This window comes from Zingiber officinale, chromosome 10A, assembly GCF_018446385.1.
Source record: "Zingiber officinale cultivar Zhangliang chromosome 10A, Zo_v1.1, whole genome shotgun sequence".
In the NCBI taxonomy this organism is placed as follows: domain Eukaryota; kingdom Viridiplantae; phylum Streptophyta; class Magnoliopsida; order Zingiberales; family Zingiberaceae; genus Zingiber; species Zingiber officinale.
The window spans coordinates 96,036,830-96,064,619 of NC_056004.1; the positions used below are offsets into that span (position 1 = coordinate 96,036,830).

Here is a 27,790-nt window from a genome sequence, read left to right on the forward strand (position 1 = left end):
TCGAAGAGCTATTGGGAATAAGTTGATTCTCAAAATAAAGAGAAAATATGATAGATTGATTAACAGAAACAAAGCTCATTTGGTTGCAAAAGGTTTACCTAATTGGAGGGTATTGATTTTAAAAAGATATTTTCTTCCGTAGTGAAATTTGTGTCAACGCAAGTTATTTTGGTCTTTATGGCACATTATGACTTGGAATTACATTAGATAGATGTAAAAACTACTTTCCTTAATGGTATGCTTAACAAGAAAATCTATATGGTTCAGTCAGAAGATTTCATTACTGAAGTCCAAGAGGAAAAGTATGTAGACTTAAAAAGTCTATATATGGGTCAAAGCAAGCGTCAAGATAATGGAACATAAGATTTAACAAAGTTATTTTATCTTATGGTTTCGAGATGATCAATTAGGATCATTGCGTTTTCCTAAAAAGAGAAAAATGAAAGTATATTATTTTATCATTATATGTTAATGATATGCTAATAGTTGGAAATGACATATGATATGTGAATAAAGTCAAGAAGTGATTGTCATCACAATTTGATACAACGGATATAGGAGGAACTGAGTACTGTTGGTGCAACATCCCTCAGGTCAAGGTTGACCTGGTTGACCAAGCTGAGTCTTGGTTTGGGTTTAGATGTTTGACAATAAGATATTGATTGAAGAAGAGTCAAGTAGGTCAAGGATGACCGGATACTTGACTAGGAAGTCCTAACTAGGATGTTAGGCAGGAGGAAAATCCTGGTGAGTGAAGCCAGGTGAAAGACCTAGTGAGTGAAGCCAGGCAATTGGGAAGTCCTAGTGAGTGAAGCTAGGCAGGAGAAAAATCCTGGTGAGTGAAGCCAGGTGAAAGACCTAGTGAGTAAAGCTAGGCAATTGGGAAGTCCTAATGAGTGAAGCTAGGCAGGAGAAAAATCCTGGTGAGTGAAGCCAGGTGAAAGACCTAGTGAGTGAATCTAGGCAATTGGGAAAGTCCTGGTGAGTGAAGCCAGGCAAGAGAAATCCAGATGGGTCAAGGTTGACCAGACATCTGGTGAGAGTCCAAGTAGGTCAAAGGGATTGACCGGATACTTGGCACGAGGAAGAAAAGTCCAAGTAGGTCTTAGGGAGTGACCGGATACTTGGCAAGAAGAGAAAAGTCCAAGTGGGTCAAAGGATTGACCAGACACTTGGTGAGAGAGTCCTAGCTGGCCAAGGGTGACCGGATGCTAGGTCTTATGTACCAACAAGTCATGGTTGACTAGATGTTGGTTTAGGGGCTTTGGGCTTGGTTTTGGGCAAAACCAAGGTTTGGATTGATCCGTGGATTGATCCAGCAGGTTTGGATTGATCCGTGGATTGATCCGAGGTTTGGATCGATCGGTGGATCGATCCAGAAGATCTGGATCGATCCGTGGATCGATCCGGTGAGTCCTCACGCAGAACCTCGGATCGATCCGTGGATCGATCAGAGTCCCAATCGATCGGTGGATCGATTGGGACGCCGCTGCTCGATAACTCTGGATCGATCCGTGGATCGATCCGAAGTTTTTCCAGTCGATGCTCGGATCGATCCGTGGATCGATCCAAGCCTCCCAATCGATTGGGAGCAATCCAATCGATTGGGATTCGACCGCTGGCGCCTGCAGGCGTGCGATTTCTTCAGCAGAACTTCACCGATTCATTCTAGATTCAACACAGCTCCTCCCCAGCACTCTCTAAGCTCCTCACCGCCAGTTCTTGAAGGTTCTTGGAGGTTCATCCAAGTCAAGAGGCGAGTTGCAACGAGAAGAAGAAGAAGCTAGGGTTTTTACTGCATTTCTTGTAAGTTTTTGCTTATTCTTTACTACCCTTTCTTCTTCTTGTACTGAGAGTCTTGTAGGGCTTCTCCGCCCTCGGTAGTTACCGAAAAGGAGTGTTTTCATAGTGGAGGGTGCGTGCGTGGTGTGGATCCTTGGATTAGTCATCTCCGTTGGAGGTGGATACCAAGTAAACTCCTAGTGTTAGCGTGGTTGTGTTTGTTTATGTATTTTCCGCTGCGCATTCTTGAAGAAACAAGCAACACCGAGCAACGAGCACGCGACGAGCTATTCACCCCCCCTCTAGCTACTTTTGGTCCTAACAAGTACATCGTATGAGTAAAGATTATTAGAGATTATTCTAAAAGAATTTTGGGTATGTCATAAAAGTCTTATAAAAATAAGATGTTACATTATTTCAGCATGTCTAATTGTAATGTAGAACATATACCTATTGTGAAATATATTGTTTTAAACAAAAGTATGAGTCCCAAAATTCCTGAGGAAATAGCCAAGATGAATAAAAAACTATATGCAGTGAACTATGTTGGTAGTTTGATGTGCACTATGTTGTGTACACGTCATGATATCAGCTATGTTGTTAGCTTAGTCACCGCTTCTAGTCAAACCTAGGACTGAGACATTGGAAGATGGTAAAAAGGATATTCAAATATCTGAAGGTGACAACAATTATTGTCTTTATTTTCAAAGACCATATATGAGTCTAAAAGGCTATTCAAATGTAGATTGGGCTAGAGACCTCGATGATATAAAATTTGCATTAGGCTATGCATTCTTGCTGAATGGTGGTGTCATCTTATGGAACAACAAGAAATAAGCTTTCATTGCTTTATTAACTATGGAAGCTAAATATGTGGCATGTTCAACGACTATGCAAGGAGTAGTCTGGTTAAAAAGATTCCTAAAGTATTTGAAGATTGTTAAAGATAGTGGGAGTCCAGTAACTGTGTACTGTGACAATCAAGCTACAATATCTTTCTTGAAGGATCCTAAATATTACAGCAAAGGCAAACATATCGCTATAAAATATAATTTTGTGAGGGATATTGTTGACAAGAAAAAGATAATTATTGAGTATGTCACTACACGTGCTATGCTTACAAATCCTTTTACTAAATATTGACTAAAGAGTCGTTTCAAAAATATGTGAAGTCTTTGAAACTTTGTAAAGTGTAACAAACACTTTGTAAAGACAATTGAATATATGAAATATCATGATCTGTTCAGTATAAATATCTTTGTAACATTTGGATAAAAGTCTCGTGAACACATAACATGTTGAGATTGGTCTACTCACATAACCTCCAGTATGAGATTGGTTTATTCTTAACGGTCCAATTTCAAAAAAAAAAATGTCATTTAAAATTTTTTGTGAGTTCCAAAAGACTTTTAGTCCTCTTTTTATTATTTGTGTTCATCTTTTACGGAATTAGGGTTAGAATTTTGGGAATATTTATGTTAGTAGTAGCACCCATGTCTGCACATTGTGTAGACGTGGTTGTCGTTACCTCCCACTTCTGCACTTTATGCAAAAGTTTTAGGGACTACACGAGTACCTATATAAGTGTGTGCGTCCAAGTAAGAAGTGATGCTGGGTTACTAAGTTGCTGAGAGACTGTATTTACTGAGACTATGTGTCTTGTGAAGAAGAAGAACATCCGAAGCAAGCATTAAAGGGATTTGGTTCGTGGAACAATGAAGAATCATTCAATCTGTAATTGTCCTTCTGACGACAAGCATCAAATCAACAAATCTAGGTTGAAGAATCAGTTTAACAAACTCACTATGAGGTTTTACAAGTTTCTATATCATGCATTTCAATTAATAATTTAAATAATGATTTAGTTATTTTTAGTTAGATTTTAATCAATAATATTCTATTATTTTTTACTCTTAAAATGGTGAATTTTTAGATATCTATTATATTGTATTCTAAGAAATTAATTAGTTTTAGAAAATTAAAGGATTACTTCCTAAGTCAGCTTATTATTATTATTATTATTATTATTATTATTATTATTATTATTATTTAAAACATATGGTACTCTGATTAAAGAAAAATAACTAAATTAGATAATGTTAAAGTTGGGATGATCGTCCTATGAAATTTCACAACGATCGCAAGGATAAATTAGAAAAATACATATAGAAACTCATCCTAATGACTAATATTCTTAAATCCGCTATTCATTAAAGAAAAAATTCCCAATAATATGACTGAAACTTAAATGTTAAATTCCTAATCTATCACCAAAAGATCTGATCCAATCATCACATCCTGTCTCCAGAAGTAAAAAAATAAAAAATAAAAAAATAATAATTAATTTAAATTTATACATCTAATAATAATATGTTAAACGTCGATAGTTATATGCATACACACAATTATTAATCTACAATGAAATTTTCAGTTTTTTTTAATTATTAATCTTGGATCATAAATTTAAGGATTGTTTTCAAGGATAGAATAATTTTGATCCGATCCCCACCAATTAAATTTTAATCCAAAATAAATTCTGTATAGTATCATAATTCTACAAACTATGGTCAATTTAAAAAATTAATTAATTAATTAAAATTTGAATTTCAAAGACGATGTCACGGCGACTCCACATTTATCGCAAATTTTAGAAAAAAAACAAAGGATCATCGATTTCTAAAATTAATCGAGCAAAATCTAAACTTCCAAATTATTTAAAAAAAATCACGATCAGCACAATACTGAGTACTAACCGAGGACATCCTTGGTCCGCAATTTACGGACCAAGAGATGGTCCACTATTGTAGACTTGATTTGAATAGACCCCATTAACTTAAAGGTGGACTCCATCCAAATCAATGATCCTCGTACAGTGAATCATCCCCTGATCCGTAAATTACGGACCAGAAGATCCGGCCCCGTACTAACCAACCATTCCTAGTTCAACCAATCCAACTAAGAGCGGAGACATTTCACAAACGAGGAGACATTTATACTGAGTACCAACCAATCCAGCTGATGGATCAATCGACAAATTTATCTGGGTTCTGAAGGTACCATTGCGATCAGCACAATATGCATAAAGAAGACACATGAGAAACATCAACATAAGGCATAGTTTGTAGTGCACTGAGTCCTAGTTTAGTGGGATAGGATTTTTCTTACTTAGAAACTAACAACAGACATCAGAAACATTCAGCAATGACAACATCCCTTGGTTCACTAAGGTTTGAGGAAATGAGGGTTGAGCAATTTCCCCATTTCGAGCATTCCAACCTTGTCTTTGCCGTCAAATATAGTCTTCAGTTTCTCGTCGCAGCGAATCTCCTGCTTATTTGCAGGATTCTGCAATGATGAAAGAAAAAAATGTTGGAACTGAAACTTTGATCAATCAGATAGAGCTGGGAATAAGTTGTTCAAGCAAATATCACAATAACAATGTGTTTTTGTTCCTCTTTCAAGCAAGCAAATATAGCATATCCAATTGACAAGTCCTGAATTGAAAGTATTCAAATATAATATCTTTAAATAAGTCTTCTTCTATTTATGTGTTTCAATACCTACAATATATTCTTTTTTCCATTTTTTGTTTATTAAATAACTCTGAGATACCTCAGCAAGCTGATTGATTATAGAAATAGCAATAAGCTACACAATGCAATTAGATACCAGCGATTACATTTAAAGTGAGCATGAACATGCAAGATAAGAAGGGGAAACCCGGTTTATGTGGGATATTGATATCTTACACAGTCAAAACCTACTGAATTTAACAATAGGATGTTCATCAAATTCTTGTAGCACCATGGTTATCCACGAAAGAATTATCTGAATCGCTATCACAACTTATCCATTTGTCAAATGTGATTCAAATAAAAATCACTGTTGGAGTAAGTGCATAAGTAGACTTAGACCACGAATAAGTTGACCTTAATTCTAGTAGACAGACAAGATAAGCATCTTATCCTATACCTTTCTTTTTTCTATCATAGCAGACGCCAATAAATTACCAATCCTGGATTTATCAACTCTGTAGGCTGTAGCTTAAACTTGAAGAACCACTAATCCAATAAGCACAAACACAAAACAATATGACAATTAAGGATGGGCCACTTTGATGCTCTAACTATTTTTTTTTTTTTGTTGTTGTTGTCACTTCCTTTTCTGAATAAACTTGTTCAGATTTCCTTAACATATTAAAACCTTAAGTTGTATAGCCCTGACGGAAAAAGGAAGAGCTAAGTTGCATATGGAAAGAAAACTTTTTGTATAAATAAAATATTTTTCAAAGAAAATTTCTGACGAAAAGTTTCACAGGGGGATATATGATAGAAGCAAGTATATTCACAGTTGCCTTTCTCTTCCTTTTCCCCTCTTCCATGAACCCTTCAACAGCTTCTGCCCCCCTGCTGAAGGAGTGGAGGTGAAGGGGGCACAAATGGGGGCAGAGGGACGGGGTGCAGAGGAGGCCGAAGGGTCGCATGGAGGTGAATGGAGAAGAGCAAAAGAGGCGAATCGCCAAAAAACTAAAAAACGGAGAAATAAACCTAGAACAAAAGACTCTCAGCTTCCAAATCAATAAGAACTGAATAGAAGATTATGCAAACACCAAAATTCATCCCGAAATCGATCATTCACAACAGAAATCATCAATCAAGTAATAATCAAGTCGTGAAAATTTGTCCTACAGAAAAACCACAGCTAAGAAACCGCCAAAGCACAGTAATAAGTAGGCGACACCAGCAACTATAAGAACGGAAATAGCCCAAAAAAAGTGCAGACAATGGTTAATGCTGGTGCGGATACAACAAACATCTCGACATCCACGATCGTAGAGGCTAAAGACAGTGAGCTAACCCTAAAATTCCTAGAATGACAAAGAACGGTCACACTGCAAGATAGTAAGATCTATGGAAAGGCAGCGACGAAGGTCAAATACATGTTTACACTTTTCCCGAACCCTAGACATAGTGCGGGAAAAAAAAGTATAGGAGAAGGCGGGGATCGAACCTGAAGCTTGTTGGCTTTGATGTGCTCCCAGATCTTTTTGACGACCTCCATCCGCGTGCTTTCCTGGACGCCGAGGAATTTCCTCAACGCTGGGGACACCGGTACAGGCTTCCGCAAGCCCACCTTCGGCGGCGTCGCTGCTGCCGCTGCAGGAGGAGCAGGCGCTGCCACCTTCGTCACCACCCTCGCTGCTGCTGCTTCCTTCGCCCCGCCCTTGGCCGCCGCCATGAGCACCCTGCAACTCCCAAGAACCCTAGACATGGCTTCTGCTGCTGCTGCCTTCCTCTCTCTCGGAATCGAGGCCGCTACCATGCCTTTTGGGTTTTAAAATAATAATGGCCAAATGCCATTTTAGACCCTGACATTTTGACAAATTGAAAATTGCGCTAGAATTTATGAATGCATTTAATGATTTTTAATGGCCAGATTTTTTTTTCCAAAAAAAAAAAACTGTCTCCGTTTTAAATAACTGATATACGATTATACGCGATCTTATTGTCGTAGATTTTTTTTTATATAACAATGATAGAATATCATCATTATTTATTTAATCACATTACAATAGTTATGAGTATATAGTTACTATAACATAAAAACATATTATAATAGCTACGAATTCGTAACTTAACTATTATAATATAAAATCTGTATGGTAGCAATTAGGGTGGTAAACGAGTTGAGTCAAATTAAGTTTCGGGATGTTCAAACTTATTTGATAAGGTAACCGAATTAAGTCGAGTCCAATTTAAAATGAATTAAGTTTTTGAAATAATTATTCAAACTTGGTTTAATTTATTTTTTTTATGAACTTGAGTTTATTTAAAGTTTATCTTGAGCTTGGTTCGTTTATATATTATCGAACTTTCAATTCAAGTCATACTTGAACTTGATTCTTTTAGATATTATCAATCTATCAATTCAAACTTATCTGATTATTTGAAATTTTAATTGTTTAAATGATTATCGAGCTTGATAATTCAAATTTATTTATTTATTTTATTTTATTGTTTAAGTTTTATTAATAATGTGATTTGTGACTATTGTTTATGAATGTTGTTCACGAATGTTAACGAGCTGAATACATATGTGTTTAACCTTATTTGTTTAGTTTAATTAGTTATTTTTATTTATTTAATTAACATGGTGAACATAAAAAAAAAAATAAGTTCTTATCAAACTAAATACCAAACTTGTTCATGAACACTTAGTTCATTTACAATCTTAATAGCAACTACGAAATAATAATTACTAGAACATGATTCTGATCTGTTTACACACATTGTAATAACTACGAGTCGAAGGCTACTAGAAAATTAAGTCTATGTCATAATAACTACATACTCATAGCAACGTGGAAGTCACACATAATATCAAAAATTCCACATCGTCGCATAGGGGAAGCCGCACATCATATCAAATCCATTTGTACATGTAAAAAAACATCTCATATTTTAAAATTATTATTATTATTATTTAAAAAAACTCTAATATACTTAAAATTATTTAAATAATTATAATTAATTAAGAATGACTTTGTTTTAAAGAGAATATGAACTTTCAATTCAAATTTTATCTTAAATTGTACTAAAATGTCTCCTGCGTCACCAAACGTCGCCGGTAATTTCATTTTTTTTATTTTGATAATTTAGATATTTAACTTTTTAAATTGATTAATTATGGAGATAATTTCAACAAATGTACCTATTGTAATGGTGAAAATACTTAGAGAAATAAATAAATTAATTAAAATTTTAATTTTAATAAGAATAAATATTTTATACATCAAACGCTGAGTGTATATAAATTGTTTTTTTTTTTAATTTATTAGATAGATAATAAAAAGGAAAGTAATTTATCATCAAAATTAACGAATGAAATTAGAACATTTGATTTTTTTTTTTAAAAACCGCCAGCAACAAGATAAATACAAAGTTCGAAAATGCCCAAAAGGCACATTAAATTTTCAATTTTCTCAAAGAGCGTTTTTTTTTTTAAAATCTTAAATAGCTTTTTATTAAATTATTTTAAATGTATACAGGATGAGATTTTCTCCTAATTCAGTGGAGGATCGATATACGGAGGACTATCATATCCGATAATCAATATTTTCCTGGACATACGGACGATTATGGACAACAGACAATGTAGCAAATTGACGTTGATAAAAAATTAGTATTTTTTCATTCCCTTTAAACTATGTGAGCATATTTTAGCTCTATATTTTAACTCTTTCTTTTTTCCTTCCATTTGTTTCTCGTCACTATTTTATAAAATCAAAGCCCTAAATCCTCCTTTCTTCTCATCCCACTCCTATCTTCTCCCACATTAAACTCTAGACTTAGACAATCTTCTTGAAAAATCATCACAAGTTGAGCTAATTTTTACATATCAGCACAACATTGTAGATGGTTATTGTGACCCAAGAATATTCACATATCTCCATAATAACATGATGTTATCCACTTCGGATCTAGGCCCTCGTGGCTTACTCTTGGGCTCTCGTCAAAAGGTCTCATGTCAATGAAGATATCCTATATCCTTTTAAACCTATGATTTTTACCAAATATTTTCAATATGGGACTTTAATTAAATCCCAACAATCCTCCCTTCAAACGAAGGACCACAATTACCCTTATAGTTCGGGCATTTTTGCAAGCATCTGATCATCTTGACCTGCTCTGGGCCTCCCTACAAGCATCAGCATCCGATCACCTTAACATGCTCCGGGCCTCCTCACGAGCATTCGATCACTTTGACCTGCTCCGGACCTCCCCGCGAGCATCCGGTTACCTTGACCTACTCGCCTCTCCGCAAGTATCCGGTTACCCTATTATGCTCTAGGCCTCCCCGTAAGCATTTAGTCATCCTGACCTGCTTCGGGCCTCCCCACGAGTATCCGGTCACCCTGACTTACTTTGGGACCTCCCCGCAAGCATCCGGTCATCTTGACTTGTCCCAGGTCTCCCCGTAAGTATCCGGTCACCTTGACTTGCTTCGGGGCCTTCTCGCAAGCATTCGGTCAATCTAACCTACCCCTGGGCCCACCCTCAATTTCGTTCAAGGCCATCCCACATGACATCTAGTCTGGACCATGACTCTGATACTATTTGTTGTGCCCAAAGGATGTTCACATATCCCCACAATAATATAATATTGTCCACTTTAGACCTAAGCCCTTATGACTTTGCTCTTGGGCTCTCCCCAAAAGGTCTCATGACAATGGAGATATCATACATATTTTTAAACTCATGATCTTTACCAAATCTTTCTAATGTGAAACTTTGATTGAATCATAATAATCCTTCCCTCAAACGAATGATCACAATTACTCTTATGGTCAGGGTCTCACTGTGAGCATCCGGTCACCCTGACTTGTTCCGGACCTTCCCACGAGCATTCGGTTACCTTGACCTGCTTCGAGTCTCGCTGCGAGCATCCGGTCACCCTGACTTGCTCTAAACCTCCTTGTATGCATCTAGTCATCCTGACCTGTTCTAGGCCTCTCCACGAGTATCCGGTCACCCTGACCTACTTTGGGGTCTTCCCGCAAGCATCTAGTCAACTTGACCTACCTCGAGCCCACCCTAAACTTCGTTCAAGGTCACCCCACATGGCATTTGGTCTGGACCATAACTCTGATACCATTTATTAGAACTAAAGGATATTCACATATCTCCACAATGACATGATATTGTCCACTTTGAGTCTAGACTCTCATGACTTTGCTCTTCGGCTCTCTCCAAAAGACCTTTTGCCAATGGAGATATCCTACATCATTTTAAGTTCATGATCTTTACCAAATCTTTTCAATATGAAACTTTGATTGAATCCCAACACTAGTATTGAAAAAAACAGTACTACATTGTAACTGGTTTGCAAATACCAACACCAAGGTTGGTGTTGGTTTGCAAAAACCAACTACAATGACAGGGAAAAGAAAAACACTCAATATACTTTTGCAACTCCCGTAGAATGCGCCATTAAAAAATACGAGTAGAAAAAAGTGAGGAGGGAGATAAGTAAGGTTGGACAAAAACCCTAATTGACTCCACGCAAGAAGACATCCTAAAGAAGATGGCTTAGGTCTAGGGTTTGACACGGGGGAAGAGAGGAGTGGGATGAGAGGGGAAGAGGGTTCAGGACTTTGATTTTGAAAAGCAACGACGAGAGACGAAGGGAATTAGAAAAAGAGAGCCAAAATATGCTAACGCATTTTGAAGAGGAGAAAATGTTGAATTTTAGTCCGCGTCAACTCACCACATTGTCTACCATACGGTCCTTAGGATAATAAAACCCTATATTAGATGTTAATTTTAATATATTGAATGATGATAATTAAATGAAAAAAATGTATTAATATAAAAGATATTTGATTTCTAGGCGGATGATTTCTTGATCATGCAGGACTGCTCGGCTAAGCGACCTTATGGTCGCACACGGTATGGTGTCACAGTAAGAAATCTAGATTTCCACCCAGGCATCCACGGTTTGATCTCAATTTTAACGTATTTACGTAAATTTTTTCTCCAAATGATACGGGACTTCTACACAGTCCGACCATGATAGCCGATAAAACTTTGAGGTCGAATAGGTCAACGTAAAGTCACAAAACAATGGATTCACCATTAATAATCCATAGTCAACCGCCGCCGTGGGGTCTTCCAACGTCTCCGATCAAAGAACAACTCTCAGATAATTTTCCGATCTAATACTATGTTTGAAAAGACTAAGAATTGAATTCTTAGTGGAATTGGAATTCAATTCCATTATTTGGTATAAAATTTTGATATGGAATCGCTCAAGAATTGAATTCTAATTCCATGAAATAATGCAAAAGCAAATCAGACCAAAACTCATCTGATTTGGATAGGGAATTTACCCTGAAGAACTATAATTATTTAAATGCCCCTTTTAAAACCCCCTTTTTTTCATCCGCCGACTGCTTGCTCCCGTGCGTCGTGTGCCAACTTCTTCCCGTGCGCTGGATTGAAACCCTAGAAAAACAAACACGAGCTCCTTTCTCGTTTCCGCTTAGATAAGGTATCTACACTGATACCTGTTACTTGTTAATTCTCTTGATTGATTTGCCATGCTCCGTTTCCTGATCCTATTTTTTACCTTTATTTATATAGTTGATTAAGGGATAAACTTCGTTTCCGTGTATATATAGCCTTGTCTGCTATGATAATTTTTTTTTCTTATGCTAGCAAGTAAAAGGTCATATTTTTTGGCTATTGATAAATTACTGCTTTGATAAATTGACCTCTCCTTTTTTGAATATACTAATAAAAAAATGTCATTGACATTATTTGCTTCGAGACTAACAGTAGGAAGATCCTCATTTCAATAATTTTAATTTTGCCACCATTGTTACTGGTCTTAGCCACAGTTTTGTGCCTTGTTTGCAACTTTATTATCTTGAAAATTGAAAGACACTTACATTGTAGGTAATATGAGGTAATTTGATAGAAATGCAATCTTAGCCATAGTTGCTTATGCTGGTTATTTAGCTTGCATGCAATATATGACTCGACATGTGTCTCGTATTGAAAGACCAACTACCCAATCACAACGATGTAATGGAAATCAAGTGCGCCGAGAATTGATGGCTCAATTAGAAGCTCATTATAACTCACGCTCTGTAATACACATGAGTTATGATGCTTTCACTCGATTAGTTGCAATACTTCGTGGAAGAGGACTTCTGAGGGATAATCAATACAGTTTTGTTGAGGAACAAGTTGCTAAGTTTCTACATATTTTAAGTGGTCAAGGACGTGTTCGATCAGAAAGTTTTTTCTTTCGTCGATCTACTGAGACCATTAGTCGTCATTTCCACAAAGTTCTTAGAGCTTTAATAACACTTCAAGATCAATTTTTAGTCCAACCAAATGGTTCTACTGTCTCACCACAAATACTCAATAGTGGAGGAAGATTCTATCCATACTTTAAGGTATTTTTAAATATAAATATTGTTTTAAATTTATTTTTGTAATGTCCCATGATAATGATTACTGGTTTATGTTGAAACTTTTAGAATTGTATCGGTGCAATAGATGGAACACATATCCGAGTGAAGGTTTCAAAAGAAGATGTGTCAAGGTATAGAGGAAGGAAAAACTATCCTACAATGAATGTCTTGGCAACTTGTACTTTTGACTTGAAATTCACGTACGTGTTACCTGGGTGGGAGGGCTCTGCTTCAGATTCAAGAATTTTAGATAATGCGTTAAGTAGAGAAGATAATCTAAATGCCCCTCAAGGTATTAAGTTTTTCCATAAATGTGTTTCATGTCTATTTAAAACTTTCCTGAATTTTTTTATATAAATATTTTAAATTCTATTTTTTAGGTAAGTTATACTTGGCCGATGCTGGATATATGTTGAGGTCAACATTTCTCACTCCATATCGAAACACTCGATATCATTTGAAAGAATATTCTTGACATCCGCCTGAAAACCCAAAAGAGTTATTCAACTTAAGACATTCCTCATTACGCAATGCAATTGAAAGAGCTTTTGGTGTTTTGAAGAATAGGTTTCCAATATTAGCAGAAATGTCTAGATATGATGTAGAGACAGTGAGTGAAATTGTTTTAGCATGCTGCATCTTGCACAACTTCTTAGTGGATTTTGATCCAGATGAAGAAATTATTGCACAAGTTGATAGGGATCTCATGAATAATGAGCCTGATCATGGACTTGCTAATGGAGCAATTGCTAGAGGAGAAGATGGATGAAAGAGGGAAATCTTAGACTCTATTGCCGCACAAATGTGGAATGATTATATAACTAGACATTGATTTTTTTTTGTGTGTATTATTGTTGCTCTCAAACATAAACTAGAGTTGATGTATGGTTTGATTTGTTAGTTGTTATTGGATGTGACATTATAATGGATGATTAACTTTTATGTTTTATAATTTATTATTGTGTTATTTTAATTTCAGTACATTATAGGTGGTGATATGGATGCTGAAAAAGTTTTTGAAGTGGGAGAAAATGATTGTAATGCATATTTTAAGTGGACCATAGAAATGGATGGTGTGATGCTTGAAGTTCTTAGGGAGCAAAAGAGTAAGGGTCAAAAGGAAGATAGAGCTTTTTCTACTGAAGCATATAGGAAGGTGGTAGAGGAAATTAATGATAAATTTTCTTTGAACATCAACAAAACCAAAGTGATGAATCGTCTCAAAACTCTTAAAGAACAAATGGTGCTATCAAAAGAAATTGAGTTGAAAAGTGGAATAGGATGGAATGATTCTTCTAAAACATTTGAGGCTCCTCTAGAGGTGTGGAAATCTCTGATAAAGATATGAGTATTATATTTCATTTCCTATAATATAGTTGGTAGCATCTTCCTTGCACATGCTTGTTTACGAACTTTCTTATTGTGATTTCCTTTTGTTACTAGGCCAATCCAAAGTACAAAAATATCAAAGGAAAATCCCTTCATCACTTGGAGATTCTCAGAGAGATATATGAGAAAGATGTAGCAACTGGAGCTCAAGCTGAGAGTGCTAGAGAAAAAGTACAGAGATGGGAAAGTGAGGAGACTCATATTAGTATTGATGAAATTGATGAGATGCAAGCAAACAATCAGATTTATTTGGATAAGTTTTCTACCTTTGATTTTGAAAGTATGCCATCAACACCGGGATCACAATTTGGAACATCAAATCTTTTTTATCTAATGCTTCAGTTGCGAAAGGTAAAAAAAGAAAAGCACCAATGACAAATGAGTACTCATCCCAATTAAATGAGGTGTCTTCGGCAATGAAAGATAATGCACAAGCTATTTTAAATACAAACACTTAAGTTTGGAAGCTTGCAGAAATATATGAAGCAGTAGCTAAATTGGGTTTGGAGGTTGACAAACTTTTTGAAGCTGTTGAATTGCTAAATGAACATTCTAATCTTATTGGAGTTTTTTTTGGTTTCCCAGAAGAGCTACGCTTGCAATGGTTAGCTAAAAAGTTAAGTTAGTGATTTTATGTATGTATTTTTTTGGGAGGAAAGTTGTTGTGTTCATACAACAACTTAACTTGGTACTTTGGTATATTTTTGGGGGGAGAAGTTAGGTTTGCTACGGTATGTTTGTGAGAATTTTATTTTGGTGGCATCTATTGAATCTGATGAAGTCATAAGACTAGATAATGCCTGAGAATTTTATTTTGGTGGCATTTATTTTGGTGAATTAATTTTTGGAAGACTAATTAGAGAAATTTCTCTTGATAATCACCTATTGGCATTGAGACGAGTTGATTCTTGTATGACCTTGTGATAATACCTGAGATATTTATAAACCCATTTTGTGGTTGGAAAATTCTGTTTATATTATCCTTTTCATTTCTCTTTTCGTTTATTTGGAGCCATAAAAGATTGTGATTAAAGGGTGATTCCCTTGCATTTGGCAATAGAATATGTGGCATCCACATATATTGGCAGGTCACGATGAGATCAACAACTAATCTATTGACTTGGTTAGTAAGTTGGAAGAGCCTTGAAATCTGACTGGTTAGTAAGCATAGTGACATGAAATCTGACTTTTTGGGTACGTTTCACATCAGCCACCGAGTTCTTACCTGCTGAATAGAATCAACAACAAAATCAACGACTTCCTCAGTAGCCTCTACATTTTGTTTGGATAGATCAAAAGTGGTATGCTAACACTCTTTTTCTGGAGTTTTTGTTATTAAATGGTTAGTTATAAAGATAAAATGATAAATGTATAAGAATGAAATTCAATGCAAATAAATTTCAAATTACGTAATTCAATTCAATTCTATTATTCATTCATCTATTTCAAACATAAGAATTGAATTGAATTCCTGCTAATTCAGTAGGAAAGAATTCAATTCAATCCCTTCACTTAAGTTGTTTCCAAACATGTGTAAAGGAAGCCGAAGTGCTCCGAAATCGACGGATCCAATTCCCAAATAAATTCGCGAGAACGAAGAAGGAAATAGAATCAGGGACGAGCTCTATCGCTGAAGCAAGAATCGAGGGAAAACCGCTCGGATCTGGGAAAATGGGCGAGGGATTTCTACCATACGCACCGCGATCCAAAGAGCTTTCTCCTGAGAAAAAAGCAGCCAAACTGAAATCCAACACCGCCGCCGGAGAAGGAGATCAGCGAACAGGCAGCAAGCCAACGATCCGCCATTTTTTTACCTTCGGAGAAAATAGAAGGCGGCGGCGACGACGACGACGACGGCAAGTCCCTTCCGTTCGTTTGGGATCCTTCCACAGAGCTACATTGACGATGAGCTTACTGTAGGCTGTAGGAGGTCCTTTTGGAGGTCTTCTCTTGGATTCTGCAATCTTCCACGGCCGTCGGTCGTCCGAGTCGAAGCTCTTCTTGATATTTGGGAATTTGGATAGTGCAGGGTGTTATTTGGGAAATTCTGAAAGATAAGTGCCTCAAAAAAAAAATAAATTTCACTAATTTCTTTTGCCGGATCTGTTCTACTCCGTCTCCCTCGATCACAGCGCGCGACGAGTAACCAGCGGAATTGGCCGGCCGGCCAGCGAACTTCTAAGGAAGCGATCCCTCCTCCGTCCTCGTCGGTAAACCCTCCGCCACCTCCTCTATTTCCTTTTTCTTCTATATCGTCTTGGATTTGTATCGCTTCATCAGCAGCCAAAACGGAGAAATCGGTGGATTCCTTAGGGTTCGTCTTCGCCAATCCCTAACCGGGAGAAAGATTGATCTCCAACCCCTTCTCATTTCAAAGATTTACTCAAACCCTAGCGAATGGAGCAGCCGGGCATCGTCCAGGCTCTTCCGGCCGAGCAACCGAGCATCGTCCAGGCTCTTCCGGCCGAGCAACCGAGGATCGTCCGGGTTCTGCCAAGGGAGCAACTACACATTATCCAGGCTCTGCCGGCCACTCCTAGGAAACAAAAGGAGCGCATCGCTGGAGGCACTGGAAGCAGCAGTCTTCCGTCGCCGACCGGCACTTCTCGATGCACTCGCTTGCAGGCCGCCCCTGACTGGTCCACTTACGATACGCTCGTCCTTCTCAACGAGATCGCTTCCATGGACGAGGACTGGCTCAAGGCGCTCTCCTCGTACCAGAAGTGGAAGATGATCGCGGACAACTGTGCCGCCTCGAACGTCGTACGATCCTCCCACCAGTGCAAGAGGCGGTGGAAGTCGCTGCTCGCTGCCCACTCGAAGATCAGGGAGTGGGAGTTCAAGCATGGAGAGGGATCCTACTGGAGCTTGGATAGTGAGAAGAAGAAGCACTTGCTAGGGCTCCCGTACATGCTCGACCAGGAAGTGTTCAGTGCCATGGATGCAGTTATTAGGCCGCAGGAGGGTCAGGCTGTGTTGGTCGATATGGAGGTGGAGGGCATCATCATGGCTGCCAATGGGTTGCAAGAGCTACCTGTGGCCGAAGAGACAGAAATGCTGGATGTTACTGATGCTCCAGGTCTGTTCACAACTCGACTTTCATTCATTAATGCATTTCCTTTTGCTAAGCAACGCTATTGAATTATGAACCATGAACACATATAGCACATACCAGCCATTATGCAGATAGTTGGATTGACTACTTATCATCATGGGCAAACATTCTTGCTCTAAAGAAATTTGATATACTAATTTGATGTAATAGTGCTGAGGATGGGCACTCTCCTCTTAAATCACTTTTTTTCCCCATATATCTACTTAGCCTTTAGCTAACTGAATGCCATTGTCTGTGAGCCTCTCTTTTAATTTGTGAAAGTTTGCCTCCACACCCAATCAAAGTCCAACCAATCTTGTAACCAATCATTCTGATGAACTTTGTGGTTTAGAACAGCAAATCATGTTTTCTATGGTTAACTCTCTATGCCACTAAATCTTCATGGAATTTATGTTCGATGAGCTACTTCACCCTGCACCACTGTCACCTTACCAATATGTATATCAAACTCTTTGGACCGATTAACCTCATGGAATCTCACACCTTCTTCTCCACTACCTTTGCTTGAACTTGATGGCCGAAAATCTCCTCTCTATGAAATTTGCATATGAGATCACGTGATTCTGTTGATGTATCCTACTGAGAATACAGAATCTCAACTTTCAGGTTCCAAAGAGAATATAGAAGATGAGAATCAAGATAAAGAAAACTTAGAAAAGGCGAGAATTATGATGAGTAAGCTGCATGAGAATGCTCAGCAGATACATGTCATTCTGAAACATGAGCTAAAAGATAATCTTGGTGTGAATCCTGCTCTGGTGGATTTGGCATACCCTAGCGATGCAATGAGGTTGCAAGCAGATCAGTTAATCAAAGCTCTGAGGAGCCTTGTTGGTCCTCTGAACCAGTTCACAGAACTGATCAAGGCGGTCGGTTATGAAGGCATTCAACCTATATGAGTCCATGATATGCAATGCGATGCCACTTTGTCAAAGTTTTGGTTGCATTACCTCACACTTTGTACTGATCGGGTCTACAATGCACTTAATTATTCATGAGTTAAACATGACTAATCACTTTTGAGTTTTAGTGTATTAGCTTGTAGCCATTGAGGATCTGTCATGTTCAAAGACAGTTAGTTCATATAGCATGACTGTTTTATTTTTGGTCAAATAATTTGAAGGTTTCCTCTAAATTCAATACACAACTTTAGTTATATATGGATTTGCAAGAACACTGCTTGGATTATCCTCACATATACATATGAGAACAACTTCAGAGGACACCATGCTTCTAATCAGCATTTGTAAACAAGTACACTGAACTCTGTGACTATTTCAATAGGTGAGCATCTCTCTCTGATAAAAATATCATCTTTTGGACATCTGCTTTGTCATTGGTTCATCTGTTAACTTTATTTTGATGCAAAATTAATATCTCTCAGATTTCTTGCCATTTTGCTGCAGCATCACACTACGATGAATCTTGCGACCATTTTCATAGGTAAGCTCCTCTCTGATAAAATTCTTATCTTTGGATGCCTGCTTTGTGGTTGGTTCATCTGGAAACTTTATTTTGACGGAAAATGAATATTTCTCTTGAATTTCTTGCCATTTGATGCAGAATCAACATCAATCATTCATCGTGAACGATCACACTGTCGATGAGTGATGAATCCTGTGGCTATTTTGATAGGTAAGCATTTCTCTCTATAAAAAAAACTCCTCTTTAGACACCTGCTTTGTTGTTGGTTCATCTGGTAACTTGATCTTGATGCAAAATTAGCATTCGCCTCAAATTTCTTGCCATTCGATCTTTTGTTTCTGGATTTCCTACGACATGATGACTCTCTTTGCTTTATCTGTTCCCTTGTTTGCGACTTATCTTATACTTTTTACTGTGGAATGGGATTGCAAGTTAATGTCCTAATTCTTGGTGGGTCGTTTAAGTTGCGCACTTGCTGTAAATATGGACAAAGAACAATTGGTGGGATTTATATGGATCTTCCTTGAGTTTCTGGAGGTTCATAAAGGTCCACCATACACTTAAAGATTTACATATTAATGAACCATTTAGATCTCTTCAAATCTTTGTACTTTTCCTTTCTTTAAAAAAAATACTTCATAAATATTCTTAGTTATAATGGTAGGAAGATAATAGTTATAATGGACCCAACTTGGAATGTGGGTTGTTCTTGGTGTGGGTTCATGCCAAGCTCGGCACCCATGGGTCAAGTGGTGGCCACCTAACCCAACTGTGGGATAGGCTGAGCTTTGCACAATATGACCTAGTTTTTGGTGGGTCTTGTTCGGCACATCCCATCTTGTGTCAGGCTATGCTAGCTATGTTATGGCTGGCTCAACTGATTGATATTGGGATCATGACTAGTCCAAGGATCCACACCATCGTCACTCTTCTACTATAGAACTTCTCCTTCTCGGAATTACACCGAAGGTGGAGAAACCTTACAAGATTTACAGCTCTCTCTCTCCAAAGGAAAAAGCTCACAACCACTACAAGAAAGAAAAAGAGGATGATTACAAACTTGGAATGACTTCTTCTTTGTAGAGTGTAATGGCAAGAAGGAAAGCTTGAACTTGAGCTCTTGAGAGATTTTGAGCACTTGAGAGATCTTTAGCACTTCAGAGCAATAAAACAGTGTATTTTTGCGAGCGCTATTTCGTTAACCATTTCCCAGCTTTTTAAACATCTTCAAATATAGTCGTTTCTCACATGATCGTCGTTGTGAATTGATTGGGTTAATCTCCAATCGATTCAGAAGTATCTGTTGAGCGCCATCACGTCAAGATCAATGGTGTAGATCATTTGGTTCGAACTTCAATCGATTGGGACAACATTCTCAATCGATTGAATTCATCAATCGATCAATAGATCGATTCAGACGCATTGTGCTCTAACGCAGAAACTTCGTGAATCGATTGGCCGATCGATTGGATACCTCCAATCGATTGGTCGATCGATTGGATACCTCCAATCGATTGGTCGATCGATTGGATACCTCCAATCGATTGGCCACTAATTGATCCAAGAGCATTCTGTGCTTCGCGCAGAAGCTTCGTCAATTGATCGGTCGATCGATTGGTTTACTCCAATCGATCAGCTGATCGATCCAGGAGTATTCTGTGCTTCGCGCAGAAGCTTGGTCAATCGATCGACCGATCGATTGGTTTTCTTCCAATCGATCGGTTGATCGATCCAGAAACACTCTGTTTCATAGCCATGCGTCTCAATCGATTGGTAAATCGATTGCTGGCTTCCTGATTAATAGCAAGTGGATTAACACATATTTCTTTTAATAAATACCTCGTGCCAGATGAACGCCGGTTCTTCTGGACTTTCTTACCTTGCATCCAGCCTTCTGACTCTCTTGCCAAGAACCTGGTCCTTGATCTTCTTGAATTTCTCTTGCCTTACATCCGGTCTTCTGACCTGCAAAGACTTCTTTTGCCAAGAATCTGGTCCTTGACCTTCTTGGACTTTTCTTACCTTACATCCGACCTTTTGACCTGCAAGGACTTCTCTTGCAAACTCACAATACACGCTAGATCCAACGTATTAACCTAAACTTAAATAATTGTCAACACATTGAAACTTCCAGGGCATGATTGCACCAACACTCAAGAGCATGGGAAGAAGCTTCAAACCATTCAACCCAACTATGTAATAGACATGATTAGTCTTTAGTGGATCGAGTGTCGGCACGTCCCATCTCATGTCTCAGTGACAATTACAATTTTTTTACACTAAATGATATGCTTTTAGTGCAAGTCATATTGGCCTCCACCGGACAATATGATTTTAGTGAGGTCATATCACTCTTATTAAAGAGTCAAAAGATTCTTATAAATCATTTATTTCTATAAAGAGTAAGTCAACCCATTCATTTATAAAATTTAAGTAGGGAAAATAGACTTTCATTAAAAATCATTTTTAATAGTAGTATAATTTTTTTTATCCTTTTTTAGGTGAAAGATTTTTGATGTCATGATAAAGGATGGGCATCAAGAAGAGGAGAGGAAGAATTAAGAAGTTGAGTTGAGTTTTATAATTGTTTTAGTTTAACTAGTTTTATTGTGGATATTTTTATGATTTTGATTGGCCTTTCTCGCTTAGGTAAATGAATTCTATAGCTCTTTTTTCTTCATACCATCTAATGTTCCATGTGGCATCTTCTAGCTTTCATTACCTAATAACTAAAGTAGTCTAAACTTGCCCCACATGTATGGTGCAGTGGTAAATTACTCAGAGGGACAACACGAGATCAATTTCTGAGTGTGCATAAATTGTACTTCTAATTTATCCCTAAGCGAATTAGGAAAAAGATCATCTACTTATTATCTAAATAAAAAAAACTAAAAAATAATAAAGTAGCCTAAACTTATATTTAATCTTTCAATGTGTTCTGTGATGCACCTATTTCTTTCTCATCCCTTTTGATTCATATCATTCCTCCAAGAGCCTCACAAGATAACAAAGAATCTGGAATTTACTGAAATATAACAAATCCACTTGATCTGAAATCATTGAAGTTCTTTTAGAACATTGCTCTGTTTTTCCGCACCAGTAATGATATAATACTGAAAGTTGTTGCAACTTTCAGAACTGGTAGTGTTTTGTTTATTTATTTAATTATTTTTGAAGTTATTCTGATGCATCAATCTTAGTGGAGAGCTCTGTTTTTTCTCTCAGTGTATCATTTGGGTCATCAAATCTTACATGATTGTTTAAAGAAGAATATTATTATGATCGAGTTTGCTTTAGTATTGCTTGTTAATCTTTATGTTCTTGATACCATGAAAGATTATTGGTAAGACGAGTAAATCACTTTTATTTTCAAGTGACATGGTAACTTGTGGTAGAAATGTATCGAATATGTTACTTTTGGCGTACACTCTTTACACTCAAGTCATTCACAACCTCTATCTACAAGTTTTCTTTTCTTCTCAAAGACTCGCTAATAAGAAGAGCACCCTAAAAAATGACTCTACTATGGCTTAGACCTCTGCCCATCCGAGTCCTCATTCCAATCTTCATCACCCTTAAACAATATGATTGAATCCCGAATAACAATGCTGAATTGATAGTTATGGGTTCGACTGTCAGTCTGAGCTTCGACCATGAAGGAAGGCACTGGATTGCAGTTAAGAACATTTTCATTAGACATTTTGCATCCACAAAAGGCACACACAGGGAATCAACATCTAACATGTGTGGTGATGTTATTCCAAATGAAATGATAATGATGGAGCACTTCTTTAAAAGTAACCACAAATGGTTAGATGAACAATGATTCACTATTTTGAAAGTAATATAATTGGTGAGTGTCCCACTCCATTTCAAGAATAAGTTCCAAAAGTTGCAACCACACTCGACAAGGAAAAGACATCTTTATTTTTATTTATTTTTTTTTGTCATACATAGCATAATATTTGAACGGGAATTTGGCTTAACGGTAAACTCTTGTAAAATATAAGATAAAGTAAAAGTTTGTATAATAGATCTAACAGTTTTTATCATCAGTAGGGATCTTCTGGTTCGTAAATTGTGGACTAGGAGATGGTCCATTGATGTGGACCTTTGATTTGGATGGACCCCATCTTTAAATAGGTGGGGTCCATTCAAATCAAAGGTCCTTATGTAGTGGACCATCCCCTGATCCGTAATTTGCGGACCAGAGGATCTGTTCTCTTTTATCATACCATGTAAGTAAATTTTTAAAATTACTAAATCGCATAGAATAATTTTAAAATTATTAAATTATGTATTTATTTTTCATCGAATTGATTTTGTTTTGTGTTAAAATGTTGAATTTTTTTAACAAATCAATCTATTGATTTTTTTCACAAGAACTAGTTTAATGTTAATTTGAGGTCATTTAGTTTATATGTTAATTTTGTCAAAAATTGATTGATGAAACAAATGATCTTGGATTGCTTAAAAATTTGATGTTTAGGCATTGAACAAAATCATTTTGACTGATAAATATATCAGTCGATTGATAGAGATAAAATGAGAAATAGGTACCCGATTTGATAATTTTTAAACCAACTTATATGATTTGATAATTTAAAAATTTTACATACGTGATTTGGTAAAAAATTATAGATCTAATCTAGTATGATTATTGAGAGTTTCATGCATCGGTTTGTTTTTTATAATGTTTTCAAATTATGTTAAAAAACAGAGGTGTTATTTTGTACTAAAATTATATGATACATGTAGTACTTCAATGTCTTTAGAGGTACTCCAGCATTGTGGAGTAATGTAATCTTATTATAATTTCTACAAACGTAAAGTAATTATTATTTGAATGGCTATATAATCTTATTATATATATCATAAATGATTATCTGTTCATCACTATTTATTGATTTTTTTATAATCTAGATATTAAAGTTTTGATTAATTCTAGAGGTAGATGACATTTGTCCTGTTCACTCATCGAATAAATTCGGAAGCATAAACGACAGAGATATTATTAGTATTGCATTGTGCCCGGGGCTTCAATTAGGATAATTTTGGCTATGTAAAATATCAACTTTAACGAGCAAATCTAATCAAATATCTTCCTTAATCTATGGCATATATTCTCCTGAGAAGTCAACTGAATCACTCCAACTTCTAAGGGATGCATATTCTTATCAGTTACCACAATTATTATTAGAACTTTTATTCCATCCCTTACTTGATCTAATCTCATCTTTTAAATAACAATAATAATTATCAAGTATTTATTGCATAAAAAGAATGCACTAGAACTCGATTCTCTATTCTATTATTATCTATATTTAAAATAATTTTATTATTACTAATAATTTTTTTTATTCTTTTCTTTCTCATAGAATAGAATGTATCTATTTATTAGGATTTAGGTCACCATGATGTATTTATTAGTCACTATGTCCATGTTTATTTTAAATATCTTTTGTAGTTTTTTCGCAAACTTAATTTTCGTTTGATATTTCTATTTATTTATTTATTTACCCAGATATCTTACTCTTTTGGAAGTTTGTACCGAAAAGGATAGAAGATATCTCACCAGTAAATCGTCCTTTAGAAGCTTTCAGCTTGTCAAATTATAGAGATTTATACATCCGTTTAAGGAAAGATGTCAGGAGCACTTTATAATCTATCCTTTCTTAGAAAAACTTTGGAAAACGTATTAATGCTTTAAGATACATGTATAACACAACAATGACATTGTAAAAGGGATTTTCATTTATAGGTGAAGGTATGTAATGCTACATTTTTAAACACGCTCTTTGCTTCAGTGTTCTTCGTTTGTTCTTTTCTCTTAACCGGATCATTAAATTGAGCGTCAGAGGGCTAACGCCGAAGATCCCTTCCCTGGTCTGACACTAATGCTCGCTGTATTGCAGGATAGTACGGAGTCTTCATCAAGTCAATAGTAGAGCCACATCTCTAGCTCACCGTCTTCACCTATTTTAGACAGAATCATATAGTTTAACATTAAACTCCTCAAAATATTCATAGCGATTTAAAATTTCATGAGAATATTTTTAACAACTTTAAATTTAAAAAGATAAGGAAACTTTATGAGCTCATTGAGTATAATAGTGAAATGCATTTGTCTCCACGGACGTAACTAAGTTGGTACTCAAGTGATATACTTGTATCACAGGAGTAAAATTTGAATTCTTTGGAATTCATTCCCTTAGAGAACAAGTTCCTCCCACCTAAGAAGCCACTCAATATCGTGATGTATCTCCCTTCCATGAGATGAGCGATATTATCTTTTACTTCTCACATCAGTGAAATGCATTTTGGCTAAGTTGACTATCAATACATGTTTACCCTTTTGTGTTTACTATAAATATTCCCTCCCTCTCAACAAAATCTTCAAAACTTTCAATTAAATTTCATGATCATGGAGATTGAACATATCAGCAGGAAGTCTCCTCCTCCTCCTCCTCATTCATGGCGTTCTCTCGCGAGACGCTTCAGCCACTTCCTCCTCTTCCGCTGCGATCCCTTCTTTCTTCAATTCTTATACTTTCTTCTCATTTCGCTCTCCGGCTTCCTCGTTCTGAGATCGCCGGCGGTCGCCGGAAGGGGCCGTCACATTGAAGATCTAGACCTATTCTTCACGTCAGTATCCGCCTCGACGGTGTCCAGTATGAACACCGTCGAGATGGAATCCCTCTCTCCCGCGCAGCTCTGGGTCCTCGTCGTCCTCATGCTCGCCGGCGGCGAGGTCTTCACCTCCCTGCTCGGCCTCCAATTCACGAGCCTGAAGCTTAGACTAAAACGGGAGGATTCGACCGTTGGTTCCGGCGGCGAGCTCGAGGACAAGCGCGAAGTGCTCAGGTGGCTGGGCTACGCCGTGCTGGGATACCTCCTCTGTTTCCACCTCGCCGGAATCTTCCTCGTCTCGGTGTACTTCGCCGTCGCGCGCGACGCGAGGGAGGTGCTGAGGCGGAAGGCGATCGGGGTGCCGCTTTTCGCCGTCTTCCTGGTCGTGTCCTCCTTCAGCAACTGCGGCTTCGTCCCCACGAATGAGAACATGGCGGTCTTCAAGAACGACTCTGCTCTGCTTCTCATGGTGATCCCGCAGATGCTGGCCGGCAACACCCTCTTCCCTTGCGGCCTGAGGCTCGCAGCTTGGGTCGCGAAGAGGGCGGCGAGGAGGAAGGAGCTGGCGGGGGTTCTGCGGGCGCCGGAGGCGGTGGCGAGCGAGTACAAGCACTTGTTGCCTCGCCGGCACTGCGTCTACTTGGCGGCGACGGCGGTGGGGTTCGTGGCGGTGCAGGTGGCGATGGTGTGCGCGCAGGAGTGGAGGTCGTCGCCGGAGGTGTTGGGCGGCATGGAGTGGTACCGGAAACTGGTGGCGACGCTGTTTGAGGCGGTGAACTCGAGGCACACCGGGGAGACGATCGTGGACGTGTCGAAGCTGTCGCCGGCGATCTTGGTGCTCATCGCCGTCATGATGTGAGTCAATTAATTAAAAATTAAATAAATTAAGAATATTTGAAAAAAAAATTTATTTCAAATTTGATATTTAAGATTTGATTTGATTTGATTTATAATGCTTAAATTACGATTTTTTTTTAAAAAAAGATAATTAGCTATTAATTTTTTTTTTTAAAAATGACATACTAAATAAATATAGTATGTATATGTGTAGGTATATTCCTTCGTATACTTATTTTGTTCCTTTAAGAGAAAGAGATTTATGGAATTCCATAAAATCGCAATACAACGAAACAAAGATGCTTCGACGGAGCCTACACTTCTCCTTGATATGTTTCCCGATCATCTTCGTCTTTCTCATTTGCATCACCGAAAGGGAAGCGTTCTCGACTGACCCGTTGAACTTCAACATCTTCAATGTCATCTTCGAAGTCATCAGGAAAGCTTGTTATTTACTATATAACACAAAAATATTTTACTATTGTTATCGTTATCGTTATCAATTTGTGTTTTCTGATGGTGATATATCTTACAGTGCCCATGGAAATGTCGGGTTCTCGGTCGGATACAGTTGCGAGCGGCGGACGAAAGTAAACCCTAATGGTAGCTGCAAGGATGCTTCATATGGATTTGTAGGGAGATGGAGTAGCAAAGGAAAGATAATCTTGATGATGGTGATGCTACTTGGAAGACTGAAAAAGTTTCAAATAAATGGAGGGAAGGCATGGATGTTTGGTTGAGAAGAAAGAATATTATTATTATTATTATTAATTAATAATTAGTAATTAATAATAATAATAATAATAATAATAATAATAATTATTATTATTATTATTATTTTTATTATTTCATAAAAAATATTTTTTAACATTTTTTCGGTGTTTGATTTTGTATAAAATTAACCCTAATGTTCTTCTAAATGAGGCTATGCGAGGACGACCTGTTAACCATCACCTAGCAAAAAGAGCTATTAGTTGTACGTACCAAATCTATCACATTGCCGTCATCTCTCGATCATCAAATATCACCTAAGCAACAAAAGAAGTTAGCCATGTCTATTCTATCGACAAGTTCGATTTATAGCATTTAGAATTGAGCATTCGGTTGAAAACTAAACCGACTGAATCAAATTAAACAAATCAATTTTTTTTTTGAATCAACTGAATCAACAAAATTTTCCAATAAAAATCAAAGAAACCGAATCAATTGAACATTAGTTAATTCAATTTTGATCGAATTAATCGAACTTCTAAAAACATGATTATTACCGGTTTGAAAAAGGGAGGCCTGATAGAGAAATTGATAAACTCCATTGAAAATCTATTAAGCGTAGAAATAATGATTCTAAAATTTCACTATTAATTTAGCATGTCTTCAAAGATGATAAAGCTACTCGAAAAATGATGAAGTTAAAAGTCAACATTAAATAATCAACCATTTCAATAATCATGCTTGAAAAATTATAAAATATTTATGAGTTTTTTAAGTTTACCATGCTGGGAGTCTTTTAAATTTCTTATCTATCTTTACAAGTCTTTTGTGTTTTTAATGAAACTATCTACTAGCATTTATGTTGCTTAAGTCCTTTATGAGTTCTACTATAAATATATGTATTATTGTAATGCTGGAAT

At 36.9% G+C, this 27,790-nt stretch overlaps 4 protein-coding genes and 1 non-coding gene across 12 annotated transcripts; 4 read left to right on the top strand and 1 right to left on the bottom strand.

Annotated features, from left to right (window-relative positions):
• Positions 1-4,778: 4,778 nt before the first annotated feature.
• Positions 4,779-7,127, bottom strand: LOC122026084 (upstream activation factor subunit spp27-like). Its single transcript, XM_042584720.1, has 2 exons — positions 6,793-7,127; positions 4,779-5,127 (listed from the first exon to the last, which is right to left on the bottom strand). Exons 1-2 carry the CDS (start codon positions 7,102-7,104, stop codon positions 5,005-5,007), a joined length of 435 nt encoding a protein of 144 aa, XP_042440654.1. The 5' UTR covers positions 7,105-7,127; the 3' UTR covers positions 4,779-5,004.
• Positions 7,128-12,397: 5,270 nt separating this feature from the next.
• LOC122026812 lies at positions 12,398-13,532 on the top strand. The gene is made up of 3 exons (XM_042585526.1): positions 12,398-12,745; positions 12,830-12,894; positions 13,331-13,532. Exons 1-3 carry the CDS (start codon positions 12,398-12,400, stop codon positions 13,530-13,532), a joined length of 615 nt encoding a protein of 204 aa, XP_042441460.1.
• A 2,107-nt stretch (positions 13,533-15,639) lies between these two features.
• Positions 15,640-21,372, top strand: LOC122027077 (trihelix transcription factor ASR3-like). Of its 7 annotated transcripts, none has more exons than XR_006124276.1 (5): positions 15,640-17,231; positions 18,421-18,551; positions 18,652-18,710; positions 18,831-18,902; positions 21,194-21,372. XR_006124276.1 is itself a non-coding variant. In XM_042585908.1 (4 exons), the coding sequence occupies exons 1-3, from the start codon at positions 16,550-16,552 to the stop codon at positions 18,853-18,855; spliced, it is 744 nt and encodes a 247-aa protein (XP_042441842.1). In that variant the 5' UTR covers positions 15,642-16,549; the 3' UTR covers positions 18,856-18,902; positions 21,194-21,372. The 7 variants fall into 7 exon arrangements, 4 of the variants coding, with proteins under 4 accessions (XP_042441842.1, XP_042441838.1, XP_042441839.1 ...); XR_006124278.1 differs by having other exon boundaries at positions 15,642-17,231; positions 18,440-18,551; XR_006124277.1 differs by lacking the exon at positions 18,421-18,551 and having other exon boundaries at positions 15,642-17,231.
• Positions 19,150-19,254, top strand: LOC122028431. The gene has a single exon (XR_006124811.1). It is a non-coding gene; the product is annotated as a small nucleolar RNA snoR103 (small nucleolar RNA).
• A 2,826-nt stretch (positions 21,373-24,198) lies between the features above and the next one.
• On the top strand, positions 24,199-26,929 carry LOC122026248 (probable cation transporter HKT6). 2 transcript variants are annotated; one of them, XM_042584916.1, is made up of 3 exons: positions 24,201-26,177; positions 26,374-26,598; positions 26,695-26,929. In XM_042584916.1, exons 1-3 carry the CDS (start codon positions 25,111-25,113, stop codon positions 26,897-26,899), a joined length of 1,497 nt encoding a protein of 498 aa, XP_042440850.1. In that variant the 5' UTR covers positions 24,201-25,110; the 3' UTR covers positions 26,900-26,929. The 2 variants fall into 2 exon arrangements, with proteins under 2 accessions (XP_042440848.1, XP_042440850.1); XM_042584914.1 differs by having other exon boundaries at positions 24,199-26,177; positions 26,374-26,929.
• The last annotated feature ends 861 nt before the right edge of the window (positions 26,930-27,790 follow it).

Excerpts from the sequence above, each read along its gene's own strand:
- LOC122026084 (XM_042584720.1), bottom strand. The coding sequence starts at position 7,104 with ATGGTAGCGGCCTCGATTCCGAGAGAGAGGAAGGCAGCAGCAGCAGAA. Across the intron at positions 5,128-6,792 it reads TCAAAGCCAACAAGCTTCAG|AATCCTGCAAATAAGCAGGA; the intron begins GTTCGATCCCCG and ends TCATCATTGCAG.
- LOC122027077 (XM_042585904.1), top strand. The coding sequence starts at position 16,550 with ATGGAGCAGCCGGGCATCGTCCAGGCTCTTCCGGCCGAGCAACCGAGC. Across the intron at positions 17,232-17,873 it reads GGATGTTACTGATGCTCCAG|GTTCCAAAGAGAATATAGAA; the intron begins GTCTGTTCACAA and ends CTCAACTTTCAG.
- LOC122026248 (XM_042584914.1), top strand. The coding sequence starts at position 25,111 with ATGATCATGGAGATTGAACATATCAGCAGGAAGTCTCCTCCTCCTCCT. Across the intron at positions 26,178-26,373 it reads GTGCTCATCGCCGTCATGAT|GTATATTCCTTCGTATACTT; the intron begins GTGAGTCAATTA and ends GTATATGTGTAG.
- LOC122026812 (XM_042585526.1), top strand. The coding sequence starts at position 12,398 with ATGGCTCAATTAGAAGCTCATTATAACTCACGCTCTGTAATACACATG. Across the intron at positions 12,746-12,829 it reads GATTCTATCCATACTTTAAG|AATTGTATCGGTGCAATAGA; the intron begins GTATTTTTAAAT and ends TGAAACTTTTAG. Across the intron at positions 12,895-13,330 it reads TCAAAAGAAGATGTGTCAAG|GTTTCCAATATTAGCAGAAA; the intron begins GTATAGAGGAAG and ends TTTGAAGAATAG.